The sequence below is a fragment of the Aythya marila genome, assembly GCF_965140915.1.
Source record: "Aythya marila genome assembly, chromosome: Z".
NCBI lineage: Eukaryota > Metazoa > Chordata > Aves > Anseriformes > Anatidae > Aythya > Aythya marila.
Window position 1 is genome coordinate 9,058,319 of NC_139080.1, and position 26,095 is coordinate 9,084,413.

Sequence of the window (26,095 nt, forward strand, 5' to 3'; positions counted from 1 at the left end):
AGTGATTGATTTATTTTAAATCAACCCATTACTCATTTCAAACTGAGGGAGAAATTTTGCCCTCAGCAGCTAAACACTTTAATCAGCAACTTCGTGTTCTAGCAGTTTATCTGTAATGACAAGTAATTGAAATTCATCCCTGCAGTGATCCCTTTCCTATTAATGATATCATATCATGACATCAACCCAAGCCCAGCCCCAGGAGAGCAGCTCTCACTGTTGCAGGACTGCAGACCCCCTGGCCTTCGCAAGAAAACAGTTAACATTCCTCCAGAAGTCACATCCCTGCAGCTTTCTATCTTGAAATAATTTCTGTTATGTTTGTTGTGGTTTAACCGGCCGGCAGCTAAGCACCACACAGCCGTTCGCTCACCCTCCCCTCTCCCTCTCTGGGATGGGGGAGAGAAATGGGAAAGTGAAGCCTGTGAGTTGATATAAAGACAGTTTATTTAAACAGAAAAATAATAACAATAATAACAATGATAATAGTACTACTACTACTAATGTGTACAAACAAGTGATGCACGATGCAATTGCTCACCACCCACTGACCAATGCCCAGCATATCCCCGAGCAGCTGGCCCCCCCCACCCTGGCTAGCCACCCCTATATATTGTTCAGCATGACCCCAGATGGCGTGGAATACCCCTTTGGCCAGTTTGGGTCACCTGTCCTGGGTCTGTCCCCTCCCAGCTCCTGCTGCACCCCCAGCCTGTCCGCTGGCAGGACAGAGTGAGAAGCTGAAACGTCCTTGGCTTGGTGTAAGCACTGCTCTGCAACAATTAAAACATCAACATGTTATCAGCACTCCTCTCATCCTAATCCAAAACATAGCACCCTAACAGCTACTAGGAGGAAAATTAACTCTGTCCTAACTGAAACCAGAACAGTAGTTTATATAATAACACTTCAGAAGTAATTGCAAGTCCTTGAATTGTGTCTTCAAGTAGTTTTAAAGCAAGGCTCGTTTGAGATATGATATGGTCAAGAGAAACAGAATTGTCAACTTTTAATCTGAAATTCAAGTGGAGTTTTCTGAGTTTTGTTACAGGAGTTACTCCAGTTTTGTTATGTGCCAGGAGTTATCTACAGAGAGCATCTCCACCAACCCAGTGACTGAACTGCTGTTGCCAGCTGTAGCCTTTCAACTATTTGCAAATCTGGGCCTGCCATTTGGGGTTATCTGGTCTGGTCTATGGATGGGTGGACAGGAAAATGGTGGTCTTCCTCACACCATGCATGGAGAAGTGCTGCTATGGGAATGAGCAAAACAATCACTGTCTCAGTGTGCTAATTGCCTTGCTTTTCCTGTGCTAGGATGAAGATGCGTCCACTGATGTGGGAGAGGGTGTAGATGAGTGGACAGCCGTAAAGACTCTGGTCAAACCCCCAGATCAACTGGAGTTGACTGAAGCTGTGAGTAAAACAGTGCCTGTAGTTGTCATGAGATGTCTGCAAAACTCCATAAACCGAAGCCTACCTCTTACTCATTTGTTTTGGAGGAACTTCTTCAGGAGTCAGACTCTAGTGCTTATGTACATTATCTGCATGAACTAAAATAGCTTTCAGCATGAAAGCAGGGAAAATGTGCTTTGAAACACAGCTCTGGACTTAAGGCAAAGTATCTTTGTATGGAACTGATCTGAGAGCGGAATGGGGCCAGGGCTTCTCTCAAATAAGGAGGACTTCAGAGCCAGCCCTGAGCTTTTCAGAGGCCAGAGGCAGTCTGATACACAGGACAGAGAGAGGTCCTGTAGTTTAAGCCCATTTCTTCTCATCTGGGTTTACTGGGATTGCAGCTGGTCACTCTTCTGACTGCAGTTGTCTCTCTTCTCACTGCTGTATAAAGCTCTAGTGTTGATGCATGTCCTCCGAATAGAACTCTAAGTGAAGGTATACATTATTCCCCCTCCTCAAGCAGTGAAAGCAGTTGACACCAGCACTGTTTTTTGTTTAGTAAGTCAATCCTGCAAGTAATGCTACTGAGCTGAGTGTTTACTGTATTTTTGGAATGTGTGTGCTTCAAGATAGACTTTGATAGTGTTTTAGACTTTAGACAGTGCTTTTTAGCCATATAAAATGCAACTAGCCTTTTTCAAGTGCTACCACAGCTTAGATAAAAATTAACATGACCAGAAACCCCACTAAAGTACTACAATAGGAAGCAAGGTGACAGTTCTTGATTTCCCTTCGAGATACCTTGGCTCCCACCACTGGTATAATCAGGGCACGATCTGCAAGTGAGGTATTTGCAGCAAACTAAGTATAAAGGAGATGGTGATTTTTTAATGTCCTGTGTTGCATTAACAGTGGAATATTATTTACGATACTATTTTCTTTCTCTTCCAAAGGAATTAAAAGAGGAATTTACACGTGTTCTGACAGCTAATAATCCTCATGCTCCCCAGAATATTGTCCGATACAGCTTTAAAGTAAGTGTGTCATGACCTGTAAAACCAAGATGAGTTTTTTTTTTTTTTCCCATTAGCTATTCTTCTGTTGTCTTTTTGTTTATAACCAGGTAAATTTCTTTTTAATGTGGCTTCATCTTGTTACATATTTACTGCCAATGGTTCCTAAAGGGATTTTGCAGAGGGTAATAGCATAAAAGAATTGACATATATATTCAGAAGCAGGAGATAACAGTAAGTCGGCAAGTTCTGGCAGTGAACATAATTGGTGCAGCTAATCTAAGGCAATATTTTTTCCATTCAGTGGTGGTTAGAAGACAAAACACAGTGCTTTATTCAGTCTGTGAGACAGTTAGGCTTCAGTATCCTCTCATCAAGATGCCTTGTATGCATTATAGGAGAGCTCAGAAATGTGCTTTGTGAAATCAGTGATAAGAGCTTTATTTCGTGATGAGTAGGAGTGAACAGGGGAGGGTGCATCAAAGACTGCCAGGAAACATCCAAGAGTCACACCTTCACATTTCCGTGTGTAGAGCATATGCTGCATTACCCTAGAACAGCATTCTCCAGCTAGTATGTACAGCTGGCAGCATAGGCTGCTGCAGGGCCAGAGAGGAAGGATGACTCTGCCTCCCACCCCTTCCTTGGAAGGGTTGAGGCAGAAATGAGAGTACGCGGGGACAGCTCCTTCAGCTCTGGCATTGGATTATCCCCAGTCTTAGTCAGGGAATAGACAACCGGTTGATATTGTCCTTAGCCTGTCTCATCTCTATACTTCTGAAACTAGTTTGACCAACACTTATGTTAGTTCACCAGAGAAATAAAATCAGTCTTATGGAAGCAAATAAGGTCACTTTTTTTTCTCTTCTTTTTCTCTTCTACTTGAAATTGTTCTATGTGGTGATGCATGATCTCTATCTTATCCTCCATGGTGAACGAAGTGGGCTCACTGCTGTGTTGTTATTCGTACAGGAAGCAGTCATATTTTTACAAAGAAACTATTGAAACATCTGCAGTCTGCAGTGGCTTCTGACTGCTTTTAGGTGTAGCTCATAGTCTTAATATATAGTTTAGGCCTGAGAGTATGACTGCACTGTACAGTGATCTACAAGCAGGTGCCAATAAAGCTGGCTTCAGATAGCTGAATTAGTGCAGTGCTTATAAGCCTGGGCACAGTACTAAGTGCGTGCACTGTCTCCAGATCAGAGCTGCTCTCTGTATGGTGCTGCTCTTGTATAGGTACGACAACTCATTCAGGGATCTCAGCACAACAGGACACTGGCGTCTCTTAGGGAGTGCTACGCAGCAGAGATGTACTAGAACTATATTTAAACTTCCTTACTGTGATAGTGGTGGAAAAGTAGAGATTTCTTTTTCTTGATTCTTTTCCTCATATTTTTAATTTGTGGCTTTCAGTGTCCTGAACTATAAATAACTGCTGGAAGGAATTCAACATAGAAATGTTAACAGTGAACATATATTTATCACTATGGAGTGCTTTAGCAATGTAGGCTACACAGTATGTTTGGTTTAAAAAATACATTTCTCCATGCTGGTTGTGTTGTTTTTTTCCTTTTTGTAGGAACGAGCATACAAGCCAATAGGCTATGTAGATCAAACAGCCATCCACTTCTCCTTGAACGGAAACCTGATACTCAAAGATTCAGATGAAGGCAGACGACAGAGTGTGAAATCTGCTGTATCAGGTTGGTTTATTATCTGAAACCACCATCATTTTCAGCTAGGCACTGGTACCACTTATTAAGCATAAGGGAATGATCATACTTCATGACCATTGAATTCAACAGCTCCTGTTTTGACTTGCATCTTTCTAAAGAAACAAAAACAGAAAGAAAACAAACAACAACAACAAAAAACAAACAATCAGACAGATGTTTGCACAGTATAGAAAACAATGCATGCTTCCGGAGCTAGGTGAATGCTAACACCACCCACTGAAAAGTTCAAAGCTATTTAGTGTCTCTAATCATCTTCCACTACCACTATAATTAGCTGGACATAACACATCTAAACTTCTTAGCCAGCTTTGAAAGTTTCAGCCATGGTTTAAAGTCTTAAAATCTTAAAGCACGGTGAGCATTCGGGAAACTGTCATATACTTGACCCATGTCAAGTATACAAGAAGTCCACAAGAAGTGGATTTCAGAAGTTTGATTTGAGTGGAGATCAGATTTTTGATTTAGTTCAGTGAGAATTATTACTGTCTAATTCTAATAATAACATTGTCTCTTTCTGTGGCTTTGAGCAAACAATCAGCCTGCAAACTGGGAATTGGTTACTGTGTTGTCTCATGAGAGAGCAGTAGAAAAGGATGCATCTGTAAATTAACACTTCAAAAGATAGAAGAGTCTGCAGAATATGGGATAATATGTCCTTTTATCCTGGGTTTATTCACTTATCCCTTTTGTCATCAGAAAAACCTTCTCTTGCGTCTTCTGCAGTAATATCTGAAGAGACAGAGATTAAAGATGAAGAAGGCACAGAAGATACTCAGGTAATACTCCAAAGTCATCTGAGAGCTGTCCACTTAATTTTTAATATTAGATTTGAAACTCGCTTTATTGTAAAATGGGTTTGCTGAGATTTTTCTGTGATTTATTCTTGAAACATCTCCTGAGATGTCTCTGCGGTAGCAGATATCCTGCACTTTCTACTAAATAGCTGGGATACTCCTGCCTTTCTTCAGTTTAGAGAAGGTGTACAAGGAGATGACAGGTACCTACACACTAGGTCTGCCTTCATCCAGATATATCAAGATAGAGTGTAATTTGTTGATACCTGGAATCCTTCTGGACAACATGTGAAATCCCAACTTCTCTAAAAGGTAAGCTGCTTAAGAACAAAGTGTAAAGGAATGAAAGCAGCAGGCATAACTACCTGAATTAAATAGTGGCCTGACTTAAAGGCAGTTGGCTGATTGGGACAGGAGTATGCTCTAAGAAGTTTCTTCTTACCCACAGAGTGTCAGGCCCTGTAATCAAGTTCAGACTAACTTCAGATAAAGCTGAGTATCCAGAAAGAAAATTAAAACACAGAGTAATGGGACTCTAATACAGTCTTCTGGTCCTTTGGTCCAGTTATTTTTTATCAAAGGCAGTTATGCTATGTTATCCTATTTATATTAGGCTCAGTTTTAAAGTAACTTCAGTTACTGGTCTTCCATCTTCCCATCTAGATATTGTTGCAGGATCTTCTTGCTCTGATAGCTAGATATTTCCTGATTTCCATCTCAAACATTTCAATCTTAATTTTTTTCCATTGTCAACTTGTAGCCATTTGAATTTGTTCCAACATTGCCATCTAGCTGAAACAGCGTTTTCCCTGTAATGTCACCCTACCTGTCCCAATGGGATATTTCTCCAGTACCATGTCCTCTTGGCCATGATTGGACTTACTCACTTATTTGCCTATTTCCCATCTGGGTTAAACCACAACAACTACTGACCCATGAATCTTCAATAACAGTCTTTTCTCATAGGCAGCAGAATTCCAGTAGTCTGTGAAGAAGTGTTTCTGAAGAAGGAAGGAGACGTATGGTCTTTTCAGGGTGGAGTTACTACTCTATTCTCTTTCAGGCTGAAGGAGAAGAAGAGGCAGAGGAGGCAGGAACAGCAGAGGAAGCTGAAGCAGAAGAGGCAGAAGAGCCTCCTCCCCCAAAAGTGAAGGAGCAGAAGCTTGCAAACCAGTTCAACTTCATTGAGAGAGCTTCAAAGACGCTCAACAACCCGTTGAGGGTACATTAGTACAATTTCCTTCAGTGACAGAGGAGGATCTTTCCTTGGGGATGGCATACGGACCATCAGTGTTTGTGTGTCATAGTACACAATATCCTTGTAAATACTGCTAGGAGGGAAAAAAAAATACTTTTTTTTTTTTTCCCACCTGTGGTAAGACAATGTTTGACTATGGTAAAACATTAAGGTTAGTAAAAATGTTGATTGAAAAATTCTTGCCTCATGGACTTTTGGACAGCCTACAAACATTTTGGTGCTACTGTAAATCCTTATACCTCCACCTGGAAATATCATTTTTAATGTCTATTTTCTCATCTGAAAAATAAAATTTAGAGAGCAATGGTTAGGGTAGCAGCTGAGGGCTTGGAATCCACTAATTCAGTTTCCTTTTACCACAGAGTCTTTTTATGGCCTTGTACTTCAATTTGTGTCCATGGAACAAGGACAATAACTGCCCCTATATCAAACGGATTAAAGTTTTTAAGCTTGTGCTAAGCACAGGTACAACAGTAACTGATGCAAGTAAGCATGGCAGATCCCTCCCACTATGTGCACATACTTTCCGATCAGTACAGACGTAAGGCTTTTTGTTATTTTCCTAAACATTTTGCTGAGCCCACAGCCATTCCCAGTGAGTATGTCTTCATGGGGCTTCCTGACTGAGCAATACCAGTGAGAATGGCCCCCATTCAAGACCTCAGACTGGAGCTTTCTGAGCCAGAGATACATTTCAGAGGAAAAAAAATCATGTGTTTCCCTTGCTGCACTGAAATCGTAGTATATACAGCTTCTCCAGAGAGCCTGACTGCCTTCTTGCAACCTGAAGTGGTGGGCCTTTGCATTTGATGACCTTAAACAGATCTAACCTCCTAACAGGCATATCAACTCTACTCACTAGTAGAGATGGAAGATCTCAGGAGAATTCATACAGTAATGGGGTACTTGCTGCAAAGTCCCAGCAGTCTTCTGCATCTATCAAAAATCTGTTCAGAGGCCACAGAATTAGTTATTTCTCTATTTGTTATCTGTTAGTTGATTTGTTATTTCTCTGTCCTCAGCTCTGCATATTTACTTCCCGTTCATTTTATTTGGCGAGCTTTGAAAGTAGAATCTAGCCCTTAAATATCTGCGAAGTGCTGTTGTTCAGTGTACAGGATGTGCAGTTTCCACCTCTGAGACTGCTTTATTTCAGAGGTCAATGAAATGCTACAGGCAGCTTCTTTAAAATGTCCTGACACAACAATTTTATGAAAGAAAATGCTGTTCCATGAAATGAAAGTATCACAGAAATATATTAAGTTCATTCAAATTTTGTTGTAAGGGTGATGAAAATATTATTACAGTAAGATCAAATGAATTGTTTATAGGTTATTATTCTGTTCAGCTCTTTTGTTTTGACTGTTGTACCCAGCTGGGATTTTAATATTTAGGTCAAAACTATTCAAATTTGGTAGGATATCGGATATCATAACTAGTAGCACAATGTTTCAAATGTTAGAGCTGAAACAAACCATTTCAACACCTATGAAATAAAATACTGAAATTAAATATTCTAAGAAGGTTTTGAAGAATAAAGATCATCTTGTGGACTTTCTTTTGGTCTACAGAAAATCTGTGTGGAGTTGCATGATAACCAATAATGTTTCTGTAGTGCTTTGGGAATTATTTGAATGCAGAACTAATCCAAGATCAATATTATTCTAACTATCTGCTATGAGAAGACAGTTTCCACAGCTGGACTGTGTTGTTGTAAAGAGTCCCAGTGCAAAAATTACATTTATTTATTTATTTTTATTTTTTTATTTAGGAAAGAGCATGTCAGTCGGAACCTACACCTTGTAAAAACTTTTCAGCCACTGCTAACCAGGTATATCCTTTTGACTGCATAAGCTTTCTTTAGAGCATACATAGGAAAATGAGACATGAGAAAGGAGAAACTAAACTGTTATCTTTGCATCCTTGTACTTGGATGAACTCCCATACTGAGGCTTTGATCTCTAGTTTAAATCTGAGAGCAAGTTAACATGGCCATGTTTTCTGCCTTAATGGGTGAACTAGCTAATGGTTTATATTTCTAAGGTCAAAAGTTTTTGTTTAGCTGCTTTTGATTGATCACCAGCTGCCCTGAACAGTTTGCTTTAAGGAGTCTTAAAGGCATGGAAATAGGGAACCACACTGTGAAAATGGGTGTGGGCTAAGCAGGAACTGGGATGCAGCTGAACTCTGCAGGAACAGGGACACAACTGCAGCTGCATGTTGCAGGCCCTGACTCCTCCTGGGATATAGCTCTCAGACTGGGGACTGCACTGTTGTTGAAGAATTTCCATCAATACATGGGAGGTAAGCTGGTCATTTAGGAGGAGCTGTGATCCATCATTCACTACCCGGTCAGATCAATGGGCTCTCTCAAAGGGGAAGAACAAAATAATGAAAAAATATATGACATGTCTGTTGCAATCTCCACTTTGAGCACTGTGCGTACGGAATAGAAACCTCTGAAGATTTCCTGCAGCAGGGAGTTTACAGGGGTTCACAAAGTTTCTAAGAGAAGATTTGACATACACAGATTTATTTATTTATTTATTTATTTATTTATTTATTTATTTATTTATTTATTTATCTAAACTTAGCTATAGGAGAAAGCAGTCAACAGGTTTCTAAAGCCTGAATTTGGACACAATGAGAACTATAGCATAAGACACATGGAAGGCCCACACTTGAACCCTGTTGAAACAGACTTGGGGCTGTTTTAGGTAGTAGGAAAGTGCCTGTTTATTCACGATGAAGAACTGTTCCACAATTGTTTTATATTACTTTCTCCATCTATTAAAAGTATGAAAAAAATATTGTGCATGATATTTTACGTGTGAAACATGCTATAGCTTTCTTTGGCAAGGGAATACAGCCAATTCTGCTGATTGCTTCTCACAGATACTTACAAGGTATATCTGTGTTTATCACTGATACAAATCTTGTCTCAGACAATGTTATCAGTGTATGACAGGAACACCCAGGAGAAAGAATTAAGCAATGACAGCAACTAAAATGCTATTGTAGGCGAGTGATAGGAGGGGAAGGGAAGGCGTCTCTGTCAAGCTGAAGACTGGAACCCAGTTTATTTCTGAACTTCAAATCACAGAGTAATTGGTCTGAGATCTTCAATCCCTTCAGCTGGAGTTTCCTTTCCTTTCCTTTCCTTTTTTTTTTTTTTTTTTTTGACAGTGAGGTGACCTTAGAGTTGGAGAATATATAGCTATTAAGATAACCAGGCTGTTGCTGAAATTTTGGCTGAAATGTTTGAAAACTAAGAGAAAAATATTTTCCTTGTTTTTGTTTTATTCCCTTGAAAATTTGGACATTAAAAATACTTCAACATAAGGTCTTTTATCCTAAACTCTTCTACCTTATTGTTTTATCTTACGTCCATATTTCCTCTTCCAAAGGTTTCTGTTCTGCTCCTTCTCTCACTCTTTTCATCACATCATTTTGTCTTTTCTCTGATATTTGGAACATCTTCTCACTTCTGCCTGCAAATTTATGACACTTTTTTTTTTTTTTTTTTTGTGCTACATGTTTCTACTACCTTCTTTATTCTAGTGTTCCACTCTCTTTTTTGTATTTGAATCACACTCCTTCTCCTAAGCTGATGTGTCAGAATTAGATCATCTTTTCTTTTTGCTGAAAGTAACATAAATGCTTCAGATACAGTACTAGTACTCCAATACTAATGAATAATTGTCAAGTGGAAAAATGACTTTTGGATCTACTCAAGTGAGACATTTCTGGCATGTGGCATAGCAGAAAATGTAAAACTGCTCTCAGTATCCATTTCATCATATGCTGCAGAGTTAGAGTCCAAGATTTAAATTGTGTTAAGCAGCTACAATTTAATTTTCCAACACCACATGAGAAATGTCATAAAGCAGATGTTTAATCCATGTTTCCTATTAAACACTGTAAATTAGCCAAAAAGAATGTCCTACAAAAAAGGATATGGAGTCAAAGCACCAAGAGAGCTCCCCCAAGGGAAAGGAGGTTGTTAGGAATGCAATACCACATTCTCAGAGAGTAAGACATGCCCTGTCAAGCTCTAAATATCCAGGGTTTCAATCCTTCATTTCTTGCATAATAAGCTTCTGTCAATGTTACCATTGTGAAGACTATCATATTTTTGTGATGATTTAGATGTTTGTTTTCTGGCATGTACCTAAATCCTGATAAATCCTGCCTTCGTCTGTCTCTCAGTGGGAGATCTATGATGCCTATATGGAGGAGCTTCAGAAAATGGAAAAGTCAAAAGAGAAGGAAAAACCAAAAGCTCAGATAGCAAAGAAAGAAGAGAAGAAGAAGGGAAGAAAGTTAACTTCTCTGGAATCACAGGTATATTTCACAGCACTGGAAGAAGTTTGCTGAGAGTGGTGGTGGATGCTTCCATAATGTAAGTCAGGTGAAATGCAGCAACGCGTGCTGGCTATGTAGCAAGTTCTCTCGGTAGGCAAGTAATAAACTTAAGAAATGAAAATATTGTTTTTTGCTAGGAACTGTATTTCCAAAACGGGAGTTCCATTTTTGAATTGCTGTACTTTTTATGAGAAAGCAACAGTGTGAAGCCATAATCTTGACTTCAAACCTTATTCCAAGAGGGATTTATGGCTTTTCTTTTTGTCCATTACCATGTTTGTATCTCATTTTTGATTAGCATGGGAGGCATAAAAGAAAGAGGTAGAAACACTCTGACTTTTCAAAGACTTTTCTATGGGATGAAGAGGTAATAAGTATAATCTTTTAATCTGACAGGCAAATAAATTTAGGATTCCCTCAACATTTTATTAAAGCACTGTAGTGAAACTACTTGTTATTATTTTTATGATAATGCTATATAATTATAATACATGTATTTTATAGTTGCATACATAATACATTGTATCTAATACATAATTCTTGGAGGCTTGACCTGGATGGCAGCGATCTTTGATGCATTGTTTATTCAGTTAGTTGGAAAGTGACAGAAATGTCTATCTCCAAGGCTTGAAGCGCTGTGCCACGCTCATTAATTACACGGCATGGTGCTATCTCAGTTGTGGCAATGTGACCATCCCAAGCAGGGGTCAGCTGCCCTGAGTCCTGTGGAGTAGCAGGGTGAATGGCAAGGGCTGCTGGCCAGCAGCAGCCTCCGTACGTCTGGTGTCTCAGAGCAGCAGGTATCATCACTCCTTCCAGGCCAGTAGCTCAGCTGGTCTTGCAGTGAGGATGGCACTGACTCCTAGTCCTGGCTGCTCTGTCCTAAGGATTTGCTTCATGTTCCAAAATGTTTTCAGAGGGTTCAGGAGGTTTTTAGTACTGGAGTTTAATCTATATATAATAGTGGGTGGTTCTTTTTCTCCCCAACCTAAATTAAACCTAACTTGCATTTAGAATGAAAACTGAAATATTACCATATTGATTAGAGAAAAATGCACTGAGAACTGTAACACAGAAACATGGAATCCAGTTCTTAGATTGCCCCTAGTACAGATGTAGATATATCAGTGTAACTAATGTGCATCTATATAATATGAGCTGTCTTCTGAAACTGGTTTTAGCACTTTCATATTGTATGCTGATACAACTATAGAGGATTTGCTTGGTTTAGCTTTCCCAGTAGCACTGTGCCATCAAAAGTCTTACAGCTTGAGCAGACCAGAAACATGATCTGACAGGATTCTGCCTGTGTAGAGTGCCATTGAAATTCATGGTTCTTTCTAAGCTAATAAACCTTTCACCTGAGTAAATGTCACAGAACTAAGCTTTAAGTCAGTGATACAATTATGAGCTTACAGAGTGGGCTGCTAAAAGGTGATCATTAAAATGAAATAAAAATTCTACCAATGAAACAATATTGTAAAAAATGCTGCATGCTCAACTGACAACAGTGGGAATCTGAAATCCACTTCCCTCCTTTTGCTGCTTTGACTTTCACTTGTAGCACTTAGCAGAAGAATTGCAGGGAACCCAGAAAGTCAATATGCTGAAAAAGTGAAAGGGAAAGCCTCCTTATGCAGAACCAGTATCCAAAATTGAAACCCACTGCAAGGCTGGTGGGTCAGTTTGAAGTACATTAAAAAAAATGCTGAATTTTCCAGTCCTTAATTGGAAACATTTAATCTGGACTAATCCAAAGCTAGACACAGACTTAAAACAAAACAGGCATTACATCTGGTTATGTGTACCTCTATGTGACTTTGGGCCCCTTGCTATAAAAAAGGTATTGAGTTGCTTGAGCGTGTGCAGAGAACAGCAGCAAAGCTGGTGAATGGATTAGAAAACTAGAGTTTCCAGGAGCAGCTGAGGGAGCTGGGACTGTTTAGTCTGGAGAAGAAGAGGCTGAGGGGAGACCTCACTGCTGTCGACAAGTACGTGCAATGAGGTCGTAGCACGGAGGCTGCCAGTCTCTTTTTGTAGGTGACAAGTGGTAGGACTCAGGTGACAAGTGATGGGACATGAGTAAGCAGTCTCAAGTTTAGAGAGGGGACGTTTAGATTGGGCAAGAGGAAGAACTTCTTAATGGAGAGGGTGTTTGAGCATCGGGACGGGCAGCCCAGGGCAGTGGTGGAGTCCACACCGCTGGAGGTTTTTAAGGTGTGGACGTGGCACTAAGGGATGTGGTTTAGTGATAGGACTCGGAGAGTCAGATTGATGGTTGGACTTTATGGTCCTGAAGGAAAGGGTAACTGTGGTCTTTTCCAACCTACATGATTCTGTGATTGTATGAAAATTAAAGATTGGTGGCTTCAGAATTTGTTCTTGTCTCAAGTTAGTAAATGTAAAAGTGGGTTTTGTGGAGTTTCCAACTCACAGGTTATATAGTTTGGGCTATACTTATTGATTGGAACAGAGCTTTTCCTACCAAAGACTTTCTGAGGACATCCTGCCTTTGATCATTGCTGAAGAGTAACTGTGAAACATCAAGCAGGAGATGTGGCTGACCTGTGCAAAGGCTAAAATCAAGGATCCCAAGGCTAGAAGTAGTAATTGGTTTCTGCCATTGTTTCTGTAAGGCTAGCAACTGAACAGGAAGACACTGTGAGAGCTACCAAGAAAACACAGGATTCAGCCCAAAGGGAAGACGAGAAATAACTTAATGAACATTAGTGAAGCCGGATCCCTGATGGAAGCTTTACTATGATAAGAGACCATGAAAGAGAAGATCCAAAAACTTGAGCTGCAGCTGGAGTTGACAGTAAGGGTCAGGTGAGGTGTTGAACATAATGAATTAAAAGAATACTGAGGCCCAGAGAGCAGATGACTGGGTGAGGAAGAACATGATCCATGAAGAAAAATGTGGCCAAAGGCAGAGAAGAGAAGGAGCCTTGAAGTGGAACAGAGGGCCTTGCTATGGGAGAAGAGGTAGAATTAAGGCACTCAATGCACTGAAGAATGAGGAGAAAAAGCAGGAAAGACGTGGTTTGGCAAAGAGAGAGGCAGCTAGCAGAAAATGGAATGGAGACAACCAGGGATTCCAGCTGAAAGAAGGATGAGTATGATATAAAGAACAATATGAGTGAATAAAAGACAGGGTGACGGAAAGTATTTGTCTGGTGCCTGTGATGATGGGCTCTTTTAAATCTCTCAGTACGTGTGTCACTCAAATGGAGCTAGAGAGAAGAGGATGTACTACATCCAAGAGCAGGGATTCAGCATTTGAAACCTTTCCTCAGTTTTCAATAAAGGGAGCAGAAAAGAAGATGAAGAACATGGAATATCAAAGAGGAATGATGCAAAATTTTCTGAGATGAAAATAGTTGTAAGCAGAGAGAAACAGGCAGAAGCATTGCATCTGCTTGTCCTGTTCTTACTGTTCCTGAACCATCTGCGTATGGCTCTTGTTAAAGAGAGGATCTTGGCCCAGAGATACTTGTGGTCTGATCCAGTACGACCCTCCTCATGTTATGTGAGCAGAGAAATTACGGTGTCTGAGGTAGAAGCAAAATTAAGCAGAGCTTAATGCACCTAAGTTGATGAAAGCTGGCTCCTCTCACTGTGAGGTGACAAGACATGAAATCACAAGTAAGAATCACAGGTCTGATAATAAAGGATCTTTCAAAAGAGGGGTGGAACTATGTAGTTGGAGAATAACAAGGATAGATTATATGTAAGAGGCATAAAAATGGTTCCATTAGTCTTACCTGTACCAATACATGGCAATAGATTTAATTCAGAGGGAAAAAATACAGAAATGGGAGTAAATATGAGAAAATAACATATATGTTTGCCAAAGTTAGGCTGTATCCAAATAATCTCATCTTTCTTCTTTGGTAACAGAAAAGTTGTGGTTTCCCTTAACAAGGAAATTGTAGTAAAGATAATCTAGCTGAAGTTCTGTAAAGCTATTGCTCTAATGCCTTTGGGGAAATGATTAGGTAAACCAGAAGGGTTGTAACTGGTACAGACTGAAATAACTGGTGGAGAGGAAGGCTGTGCGTTTTGGAGTATTAAAAACTCTTAGATAAGGTGAGGGCTTACTATTGAAACGGCAGGGAGAAACATGAGTGTATCAGCTGGCGAGTTGTGGCTCTGAAATGGCAGTACATTGCTAGAAAATTGTGTATGAGGGTAAGCAGAGAAATGTTATTTCTGTTATGTCTGTCCCACAGTAGCACTCCCTGTTTCCGAGATATGCCCAGTGAGATAGCCCAGACCACAGGTTTATAATTATCATTTGTAAGCGCATGGATGACCAGCAGTTATTTTTGAAATAACAGCTGAAACCCAAATGCAATTAACCTTCACATTAGTGTTCGCCTGCTCCTGTTCAACACAAGGAGAGGGTGGGCTGTTACCAACTCCCTTGTCTTCATTCTGCTGTTTACAACGTGTCAGTATTAAAAAATAATGAAAACGAACAAATTAGCACAATTCTAGAAAGGAATAACTACTTGACAGCATTCAAACTGGGGTCTCTATTTGGGATTTGCAGTGGGTGTTTGCAGTGCATGGAGGTGTTGGCTGGGCAACAGAGACCAACATGTCTGTACCATGTTTTTTTCTTTGAAAAGCTTGGAGTTCTTGTAGTAGCAGTATATGTATTGCAAGAAAGATGAGCAGTTACTGCTTTGGTTTTAGGGTGGGGTTTGTCTTCTGGATATAGTGATATATCAACAGAAGCCTTGTTTCATGCTGCAAGGAGCGTGGAGTTGCACATTGCAACTGGCCAGCTGCTGAGAGGCAAATGTGAAGCAATTAGCGTTGATGAATAGTAGAACAAGACCAGAACATTTATTTTCAAAGTACCAGCCCATTATCTATCTTAACATATGATTCAAGTAACATTATAGCTGTTCTAAAAATAATTTATGCATGGAAATAAATGAAACAAATTTGTTAGCTGATTAGCTCTCATTTGGCTAGTTACCCCAGAGTTGCCCTACGAAGAAAAAAATCATTTCAAACAGATCTTTGAAAAATGAAATTATGCGTATCATTCCCACTGAAGATTTATTTCAGTAGGATACAGAATAAATCAAACCTGAAATAGCACAGGATCCAGTGAGAAAATGACTTACTCTGATGCAGTTAAATGCTAAAAAATGTAGTTATTCATGGCTGCATTGCTAACAGCTTAGCTACCTAATAGGAAAGCTCACATAAAGCTCTTTCAATTCATCTGGACAGTCTCCTGCATTGCAGAAAACGTTCCACTGGATAATACATTATTTCTGTAATTACAGGCTCTTTTTGTTTTAAACTGCTTACCAATGACAACAACAAAAGAGATTTTATAGATGTTGCAGGATCTAGCATTCATCTTTGAGAACACAATAAAGCAAGTCTTGTCTTCTGCTCTTCAGTCCAGAATGATGATGTCTCTGGTTGGAAATTCAGAAAGTTTGCAGTGCAGCTTTCCTTGGATATGTAAGAGAACAAGAGCTACAGTTTTGCTCATGTCTGTAGGGTACAGCACTGCTGTTCTTCCCCAGCTCCTTCCAACAGCACAGGCATGTTAAAAAGGAAGAGAGATTTTTTTCTGCATAGTAGGTGAATAACAACTTAGCTAACGCACCTGATGAACCAGCAGGACTCTGTGGGATCCATTCTTTATACCTAGTAATGATGACTTTTTCAGTGTTGGAGAGAAAATTATTTATTGCTCTTTGCTTTTTCTAAAACAAGTTGTAACCTTTTCAACATTTAACCCCTGTCAATTAAGCTTATTCAGAGCAATATACTGGTGGCAGCCAAGGCCTTTTTTTAATCACTATCCCAATATTGCTGGACAAATGTTAGCGAAGGTGAATTGCTTCTTTTTTTTTTCTTTTTTTTTTCTTTTTTTTTTTTTCTGGGAAATGGTTTAAAGAACGACAGGTCTTATTGTGGCAGAAGCAGTAATAGCAACTTAAAGTCAAAAGAGTGAAATCCCAGCAATTGAGAATATTGATTTCTACTTGGTATGTTTCAAGTATCCTCTTTCTCTCCCTCTTCAATTTCTCTCAATACTTATGAAGTCCTAGAGTCTAAGGAATATTTTGTAGAAAATTAAACTGTTGACATTTGAAAACATATGTCCCCGTGCTTCTATAATTCTGAACATGGCAGTAATTTTTCTGTGTGGTTCTCAAGAAGTCCTCCCACTGTCCTAGGAAAAAGATGAAGAACACAAGAGTGGTCACGCTGATTCAAATCAGGTCTCTAACCATAAGTTAACATGTAAGGAAGGTGGAGAACGCAACAAGTGTACATCATACCCTGCCTAGCCCCAAATACTCTTCCGGCCTTCAATACCTACAGCTGTTTCCTAGGCTTGATGTGGTTTGGCACATAGGTACTGTGTATCTGTTCAGTCTTCCTTGAACTCACGTAAAATTCTTGCATCTGCAACACCCTTTGACAGGGAGTTGCACAAGTGTTGTCCTTCTGTAAATCACCTCATTTTCTTTGTTTTTAAGATGATTTCCACTAACTTCACTTGACAACCCTACTTTGTGTATTGGAAGAGGCAGTGACTAGTCATCTACTGTCCATCCTCTCAGCTTTTTTTTTGGATTTCACAGACCTGTTTCATGTCTTATTATGCCATCTCCTCCAGACTGGCAAGTCCCAGCCCACTCAGTTTTTCCTGGAACAGAAACTATCCCAGACCGTGAGTCATCCCTCTTGCTCTTCTGCAAACTTTTCCAAGTTCTACTTTATTCTTTCTGAGGTGAAAAAGACTGTAGACATTAATGAAGATGCAGGCAAACTGAATTTATAAAAAGTGTTATAGATTATAAAATTACTTTTTTTCTCATTTGTCCTGTCATCTCTATGCTCTTGCAGCATAGAGATGTTTTTGTTGAGTTTGTGCAGGGCCAAAGAAAGAAGCAGAGGGCTGGGATGCACCTAATCCAATGTTATATTCTTGGTTCTGATTGTGAGTGTGCAATGTTTTTGACAAGTCATTTCATTTATTTTTATTTTTATTTTTATTTTTATTTTTATTTTTATTTTTATTTTTATTTTTATTTTTATTTTTATTTTTATTTTTATTTTTATTTTTATTTTTATTTTTATTTTTATTTTTATTTTTATTTTTATTTTTATTTTTTATGTACAGACCACTCTGTGGGCTGTGCCAAGGATGGCAAGTTTCTTTTTAGTGTCCTCACTGAGAAGGAAATCATGCTGTGCTGGCAGCCATCAGTCCCTGGCAGGGGGTTGAAGATGAAAGGCTTTGAAACCCTGATGGGACTTTGGGGCAGCAGTTGTAGGGGGATTCAGATCCTTGGAGCAGCATGCTGTCATAGCAATTTCCATATGCCTTGGTATTCTCACATAATTATGCAGAGCTGTGCTGTCATCATCCTCATGGTCCTGCACAGTCTGGGTGCTTTTAAGCTCTGTCCCTCCAGTTACTGGCACATAGACTTATTGTCCTACTTGCTGGTTAGTTCAGCTTGGATTTTGCTTGTGTTCAGTCAAACACACACAGGATCGGACACTCACACAGAAAGAAATTGGTAGGAATCAAGTTTAAAAAGAAGATGGTATGATACTGTGGTGATCAGGCACTGGGCTCAATCAAATGAGCATACTGACCTGCCATATGCCAACCTAGGGACTGCTTGCCTTGTGAGATGCCACTCCCCCAAAGGTCTCCAATACTTGTGTACCTGAAGCTCTTTCTGCATACCTTCACACCTACAGGTTTACCCACATGTGGTGTTTCTTGGCAGGGAGGATGGGATTGTACGCAGTATCAAAGCAATTTCAACAAAAGCTGGATAGCAAACTGTCCTTTGCATGTTTATTATATATTGTACAAGCTCATGGATCTATGTATACATCAAGTTGGAATTACCCAGTGATTATCTGGAGGATTTCTAAATCCTGTGATCTTAACTTAAGAGATGATACCATAAAGCTCTCCAGGCAGATACGAGAGGATGCTGATGAATGATCAAACATGATTGTGTTACTGAAACTATTGAACTATTACCAGGTGAGGTGGGGGAGGGATCGTGTGTGTGCTTTTAGCTCATCCCATCATGAGATAGACTGGATGAGCTGAGGAAGACAAGACTAACCACCTTTGCAGACAAGCATCTTGCCATTGAACTAAATCAGGAACAAATTCCGAAGTTACTGCAGCTCAGGTATAGATGGTATCTTGCTGAACTTACAGAATTATTGCCTTAATTCAATTGCCCTTATCATTAGGTGCTAGTGTGAGGAGCTTCAAATTATCCTTTAGCCCAGATAAAAAGACTCAAGTTTTTAAGTCACAAAAGGTCTGAAGGACTTGTAAAAAGGATATAAATTTTCTCTTCCTTGTTTATCTTTTTTCAACAGAGTGATGATATAACCAAGATCTCAAAGGCTGCTAAAATTATGGAACGAATGGTGAATCAGAACATATTTGATGACATTGCGCAAGGTATGGCCCTGCAGGGAGATGCGGTTTGCACTCAAGCCAGGAATTCCTGGACTCCTGCAGGAATTCTTTCCTGCAGATGAGTGGCCACAGCTGTAGCAAGAATCACAATAGATCCTGTGGGGAAGCTAGGAGGAATTTTGGCAAAAGATGCTAAGGCAGAGGTTGACAGGGGAAGATTGGAGTGCAGTTAGTGCCTCTGTGGGCAACTGGTTGGTTACCTTATGGCATGCTGGTGTCTCCAGTGCTAAATGTTAGAGAAACAGGGCTAAAATGAACAGGGCTAGCAATTGCTGACTCACACAAGGCAAACAGGACAGCAGTCTGCCATCACTTAAAGGAAATGCACATCATCAGTGTTTGGAGCAGGGTGGGCCAACAGGTCTGGTAAGCATTGCCCTCCTGATGCCCTGCCCTCCCTCAGCAGGTGGTTCCTTCCCTCCTGGATGCAGGTGCTGGTGACAAAGCAGCCAGTGCAGAGCAACCCTCTTGCTGGCATACAGGCCCCATCCACAAGACATATGTAGTGCTGATGTTATTTTGCAAGGGTTTTCGTATCTTTGCTCAGCCACCTCCTGAAAGGCCACAGCTAGATCAGGGAATGGCTTGAGGTCATTCCTTGCTCGGGGCTGCTGCTTTCTTTTTCATCCTTTGTCTGCTTTCAAATCTTCAGCTTTTTGGTTTAAGGACTTGGTGCTGGTTAAAGTGCATTTACAAGACTTAGATGCTGTTTTGGGGTTGAGATGTAAGGACTGAAACAGTTTTTATACTAACAGTCAGGTTGTACAGAGGCTATGAGGCTCTTTCAAAGCTTATCTGTTACTACAGCATGCTGATGTATTTCAGGTTTATTCAACAAGACCTATTCTTTGATTCTTGCTTTTAGATTTTAAATATTTTGAGGATGCCTCCGATGAATACAGGGACCAGAAAGGAACCCTCCTCCCACTCTGGAAGTTCCAGTATGACAAAACCAAGAGACTTGCAGTTACTGCCATCTCCTGGTAAGTCTCTTTAGTGCAAACTTGCTCTCAGCTGTTTTGCAGGGAAGTGCAATTAATAATCATGCCACCTTACAAGGCAGTGCTGGTTTCTGTGGGAACACTTTTTTGAATAATTACAGTCACCTACTTTCACACCTAAACATACCAGGTGCTTCTGGATGGGAAGCACCTTGTGTGAGGCTGAGTATGCCAGCCATGGGACATTCAGCAAAAGGTGAAGATACAGCAGGCTTGGGGCAGTGCTAGGACAAAGTGAGTACAGTTAGCAGAGCAAATAAGAGTCCCTTCTTGGGAAAGCTGGGATGGACATATAGTGTCTTTGGATATTCCAGGCAGTGGAAGCAGGGACATGTGGCCTGGAATGCCATCTGGATGTGCCGGGATGGGATCAGGAAAGCCAAAGCACAGATGGAACTGAACTTTGCAAGAGATTCAAAGAATAACAAGAAGGGATTCCATAGGTACATTTGTCAGAAAAGAAAGGCCAAGGAGAACGTACCTCCCTCTGATGAATGAGAAGGGAGACATGGAGAAGGGTGAGGTACTGAACAAGTTTTTTGTTTCAATCTTCACTGCCAGTCAGGCTTCCCATTTCTCTCAAGTTTCTGAACCTGTAGGCAAGGGCTGGGGGAGCAAAGTCCCTCCCACTGTAAACAAAGAGCAAGTCCGAGACCACTTGATGAAATAGAGCAGGTACAACTTTATGGGACTGAATGAGATGCATCCCAGGGTCCTGAGGGAACTGACTGATGTAGCTTCTAATCCACTGTCCATCATATTTGAAAAGTTATGGCAGTCAGGTGAAATCCTCAATGACTAGAAAAGGGGAAACATCACTCCCATTTTCAAAACGGGTAGAAAGGAGGACCTGGGGAAGTACAGACCAGTGAGCCTCACCTCTGTGCCTGGAAGATCATGGAACAGATCCTCCTGGAAGGAGGCACTTCCAGGACAAGGAAGTGATCCAAGCCAGCACAGCCTGTTTATTTCTGATCAGTCCAAAAACTGTCACTGTTTTTAAAGCACCACTTTAAAATCAACTCTCTTTTTTTCTGAGGTGTTATTATCATGGTAATTACCATGAAAAAATATTCATCAAAAACCTGGATTAGTCCTTTACTTTTTAACATGATTCTCCCGAGAACTGTTTTGATCATGCGCATAAATGTGAGACTTACATAGCTCCTGCCTTGTGCTCCTCTGCAGCCAAGCCTCTTCCCACTTGTTTGTGGGGCAGTGTGATCGCATCTGTGTCTTGCCAAAGAGGATCTATGGAGAGACAGAGCAGGACTGCAGTCTTCTGTCTTTTCTGTCTTTTCAAGCCATTGCAGTTACTATACTTTAATAGAATATTGAATGTAGTTGTGTGAGAATTACAAAATAGCACTAAAATGAGGTATAAAATTGGGGATAAAAGGCGTCTTTTATAGGTAGCTTGTGTTGCAGTTATTCTTGCCTCAAGGAAATTATAACAGAAAGATGGCCCTGGAATTGGAAGAACGACCCCAAATTGCTTTATGTAATAAGCTTTTCTAATTTAATTTTTGTTCTCATATTGTTAGCAGTGACAATGCATTTAGTGGATAGAGCAAGAGCATTAGGCTGCCTAGGTATCAGCCCAGGTGAAGAATGAGAAATGTTTTTGTTTTTTCAATTCAGAATAGTCAAAGAAAAGAATCATCAGGTAAGTTTCATTTCCATTCGTTTCAGTTCCATCTGTTTCACAGAAAATTTGTCATTGATTGTGCTGTGTGATCTTAGGGCCAGCAACAGTATTGAACTTTTTCCCATGTAAACCCTACACTAACTGTCCACAAACAGCAGAAGTTGTAAAAGTAGATGTTTTTCAAATAAAGGGATTTAAGAAGGCATAATAGCTAATTAGTCAGTCAGTATGCTTCAGCAAATATACTGATCATCTCTTCAGTCAGAAGAGAGTTTCCCTACCTGGTCTGTGGTAATGATCGTGAATTTTTTCACTGATAGCTGTTTCTGAAAGCATCCATCATTATTTAGTGATAGGTAGGGAAACTAAGTTAATTGAGTATTATTCTTGTGTGGGTTAGAAACTTCTTTATTCTTGCTTCTGAAAGATGGATACCACCACATTCCTGCCTTTTTCATTTCCTCAAAGACAGCATTTTTAAAAGTGAAGATTACATGATCATGGAGTACACAGGCCAAGAATTGATGAAGATTGATGTTGTATCTCAGTCTTTGCCATTTTTATGCTTTTCATCTACTGCTGTGGTCTTCAGATGTTCTGTTTCTTGTATGCATGTTGAGTCCGGAAGAATTACTTATGCATGAACTTTACTAGTGCATATATTCAAAGGGTCAAGCCGTTAGACTGTATGCAGTCCTGTGGGAATGGGCTCTGATGTTAATGTGTGAAACACTGTGCATTTCTGTGGAAGAATATGGTTAATAATAAATGAAAACTTATATGAATTTTCTCATTGCAGGAATCCAAAATACAAGGACCTATTTGCAGTGGGGTATGGCTCTTGTAAGTAACGAATGCAGAAGTGTCATTGAGGGATTTAAAATATTAAACTGGTTAAATTGTATTATACTGCACAGATTGCTTCTCATAGAAAAGACTCAACGAATTTCATAGCTGTAAATTGAGATTTATCTCAAGATAGGAATTACACCTTTACATTCTTTGACATGAACAGCCTTCCACAAATAAATAGGCATAGGCAATGTTAGCCAGGGCTTCTGGTTTATGATAGTGCTGACTCTCCCTTTGGTCAAGGACTTGCCTCTAGAAGCATCACTTAATTCTTTTTTGCTTACCTGATGCTCTGTGATTGGCATTTCCCTGTTCCCACTCTTTGGATTGCTGAAAGACTAGATGTTTTTCCAGAAGCTAATGGTGAGATACTTCTTTAAATGTAAACTCATTGTTCTCTTGTAGGGGGACATCTTCTAGGGATGTCTCAGAAGACAAGCTCTCCACTAGGGCACATCAGGCCTGTATGTTGTGAAAAGGCACCTCCCCTGCTGTAGTGTCTGGGATTAGATATGGGATAATTATGAGCAGCTATGGACATCTCTGGTTCAGATTTTCCTGTGTTAATCCATTGTAATTTCTATCCAGTATTATTGCCCTCACATTCAGGAAATAGAATTCTAACAAGTTGATATTTTCTCACCATTTTTGTGCTGTTTTGCTATGTGCCTTACATCTACCTGCTCAGTTTATCTTTGGATTGTTTTTTGTTTGTTTGATTTGTTGTTGTTGTTGTTTGTTTTGTTTTTCATTTTACAAGATGGGAATCATATCAACAACCTTGCTTTTCCTCTTGTTCAGTGTCTCTTATTGCTACAGACAAAATGACTGCTGTATTCTGAATTCATTTCTTCACATCTCCTCTTTACTCCTGTCTAGACAGAACAGTTAAGTCACTGTGAATAAACTTTCTCTCTTCCATTCTTCCACTTGCTTCTCTTCTCTAGCTCTACCCGAAGTGCTGACTGTAATGAATAGCTTCTTAGGCAAGGGATCACATTCTAGTAGATCTCCCCAGGACCACTGCTTCCCAGATGCGGTGAAAACTCAGTAACTGAAGTTATTTAGCAGGTATTCTGTATTATGGCGCTGGGCGTGGGGGAGATTGTGCCTAACACACACACACAGGGTTACTGGCAATGTGCTTCTATTAATGGGATATATGTGTGTTCATTTCATTTCCTGTAAGTCTCTTGCATATTCATTAGGTCTCCGAATAACCATTAACATAGGTTCCTGCCCCTATTCGCATGTGTACTGGAGCCCCTAGGTGGTCGTTGGGGTGTACTCTGGTGGTCTTTTGGTGAAGGCCAGAAGTCTTCTTTGCTGCTAAACTTCTGACCCGTACTTTTTTTTTGACAGATTTCAGCAGTCCAAGCCTGTTCTTGCTGGTTCTATTAACTGTGTGTATGCCGTCTTTTCCTCCCTTATCTTTAGGGTCGTCCTGTCCTTATGGTTGATTTACAGCATACTCCCTGTCTCAGTCCTGTCCTTGTGGTTAATATACAACATACAGCTGTATTAGCTAAAACTTGCAAAATCAACATCCTTTACCTTGTTCCCTGTCTCAAAATCCTAAAAGAAGGAGAGCAGTTGAGAGACAAGTTTTCCTGGGGTCTTTCTCACACAGGTCTTTCTGACGCAGGAAGTATTGGCTCCTCAATTTTATCTTCTCAGTGGGGTACTCCGTAAACTTCTGAAGTCCTTTCAAAGTGCCTCTGAGACTTGCTAGGACTCTAGTCTTTCCCACTATGTAGTTCGTGTTCAGTCACATTGCTGGCATTTTCATATAGTGAATGGTGAACTTTACCCCTGAATTTTGCTTCAGATGGGGTAATGTTAATGAAAACAAATATACAACTACCAAAATCCCAAACTATTTTAAGTCTCCACTGTTGGTTTTGTTTGTTTATTTGTTTGTTTTTCCTCAGAGTTTATGAAGGCTAGAGCAGTATCCTACTTGTCCTTCTCCAGGGCATCTGCTCCTGGGGAAGATGTCCCCACCTGACTTACCAGTTATTCTGAAATGAAACAGAGAGGGGCTGAGAAAAGAACAGTACTGCAAAGGAAGCAGAGCCTTCTCCGTGCTCAAGAAAAGGGTAGGCTACAGAATGGTACTCATAATTTGTGAGAAGGACCAGGTGTTTTGACCCAGTCTCCCAATTGTTTCTAGCAGGAGAGCTTTCCTTCTTCTCTGAGTGTTAGTATTTATTTTTTTTAAGTAAAAACTGACTCTGCTGTAGAGCACTAATAATCCTCTGTCTGGTTTGAAATCAGTCATGGGGCTACAGGTAACCAGCGTTTGAGAATTGCAGATAGCAGGATTAGTAACTGAAAATTTTACCCTAAGCACTACAATGTCTGGAGTTCTTTGTGGAGGACAGAGAGTAGGGGAGCCAGAGAGAGGACCTTGTCAATAGGAACATCTTTGCCCACCAGCCATTTCAGTTGCTCTGTGTCTGCCTGCATATTACAGGTGGACATTTTTTGCTATCATTCGTTGGGCTGGAAAAGTTATAGTTTGTTGTGAATATTCAGAACTAAGAAGGCAAGTTGTTTGGTGTTTATTTTAAGTGTACACTTTTTTGAGTGGATGCTGAAGGATCTCAGCTGTGATAAAATGAGTAATGAAATTCAGTGTCGAGAAATGTAGTGCATGTGTAATAAAAAGCTCAGCACTGTGCTCAAAGGAAATTGCAGTTATTCAGGAAAGTAGTCCTGAGGTCACTGTAGGTGTTTCTTTTCAAACATTTGATAGTGCTCAGCAGTAGTCAAAAAGGCAGATCAAAAACTGATGGGAATTATTATGAAAAAAATAATAAAACAAAACTTCTGGATACAGTAGAAACAAAATAGAAAGCTACATATAAAGCAGCAGAAGAAACAACAATAGAAAAATAAAAAGAATAAGACAAGATCTGTGATATATTGACATCTTGATTACTGTGTGCAGTTCTGGTTTTGAACTATGAAGAAGAAAGCGTTAGGCTGTGGGATTATGGAAGAAGGTCCAGAAAAAGACAACAAGAGTGATCAGAGATATATATGATGACTTCTGTATCAGAGAGCATAAACAGACTAGGACTCTTATAATAGATAAAGGAGAGGGGATTTGGTATGGCTCTCTAGAATCCTGAGTGGCAAGAGGACAGTGAAAAAGTGTCAAATGTTCATTATTGCCTATAACACAAGGATAAGAGAGACCTTACGAAATTATTGAGCTGCAGGACAAATGCAAATTTATAATAGAATAATATAATATGTAATGAAATTGTGGACCTTTTCTTCTTGTCCTCCGTGCTCTGGAGGACAAGGATATACATGGAATTTAAAGATCAATTCACGGAAGGGCAGTTTGCTGCTAGCTATTACCAAGGACAAGTCCTCTGATTCAGTGAGTTCATAACTGCAAGTTGCTGGAAACTCTGAGGATGTACAAGGGGACAGACATTTCTCTTGTGCTCTTTAAGCAGTTGCTACTCTGTCCTCTTGGAGAGAAGACACTTGGCTACAGGGGCCTT

General features: G+C 40.0%; 2 protein-coding genes across 3 annotated transcripts in view; one reads left to right on the forward strand and one right to left on the reverse strand.

Moving 5' to 3' along the window:
* FAM219A (family with sequence similarity 219 member A) overlaps positions 1-26,095 on the reverse strand; it is a 267,457-nt gene that overhangs the window by 111,075 nt on the left and 130,287 nt on the right. The window lies entirely within an intron of this gene.
* DNAI1 (dynein axonemal intermediate chain 1) overlaps positions 1-26,095 on the forward strand; it is a gene marked incomplete at its 5' end in the record, with an annotated part of 130,170 nt that overhangs the window by 2,300 nt on the left and 101,775 nt on the right. Inside the window, 10 exons of the mRNA XM_082782808.1 lie at positions 1,318-1,416; positions 2,352-2,432; positions 3,994-4,117; positions 4,847-4,926; positions 6,008-6,166; positions 7,974-8,033; positions 10,412-10,546; positions 18,971-19,055; positions 19,939-20,056; positions 22,522-22,565. Of these exons, the coding sequence (XP_082638934.1) occupies positions 1,318-1,416; positions 2,352-2,432; positions 3,994-4,117; positions 4,847-4,926; positions 6,008-6,166; positions 7,974-8,033; positions 10,412-10,546; positions 18,971-19,055; positions 19,939-20,056; positions 22,522-22,565 (985 nt within the window). The remainder of the gene's footprint in view (positions 1-1,317; positions 1,417-2,351; positions 2,433-3,993; positions 4,118-4,846; positions 4,927-6,007; positions 6,167-7,973; positions 8,034-10,411; positions 10,547-18,970; positions 19,056-19,938; positions 20,057-22,521; positions 22,566-26,095) is intronic.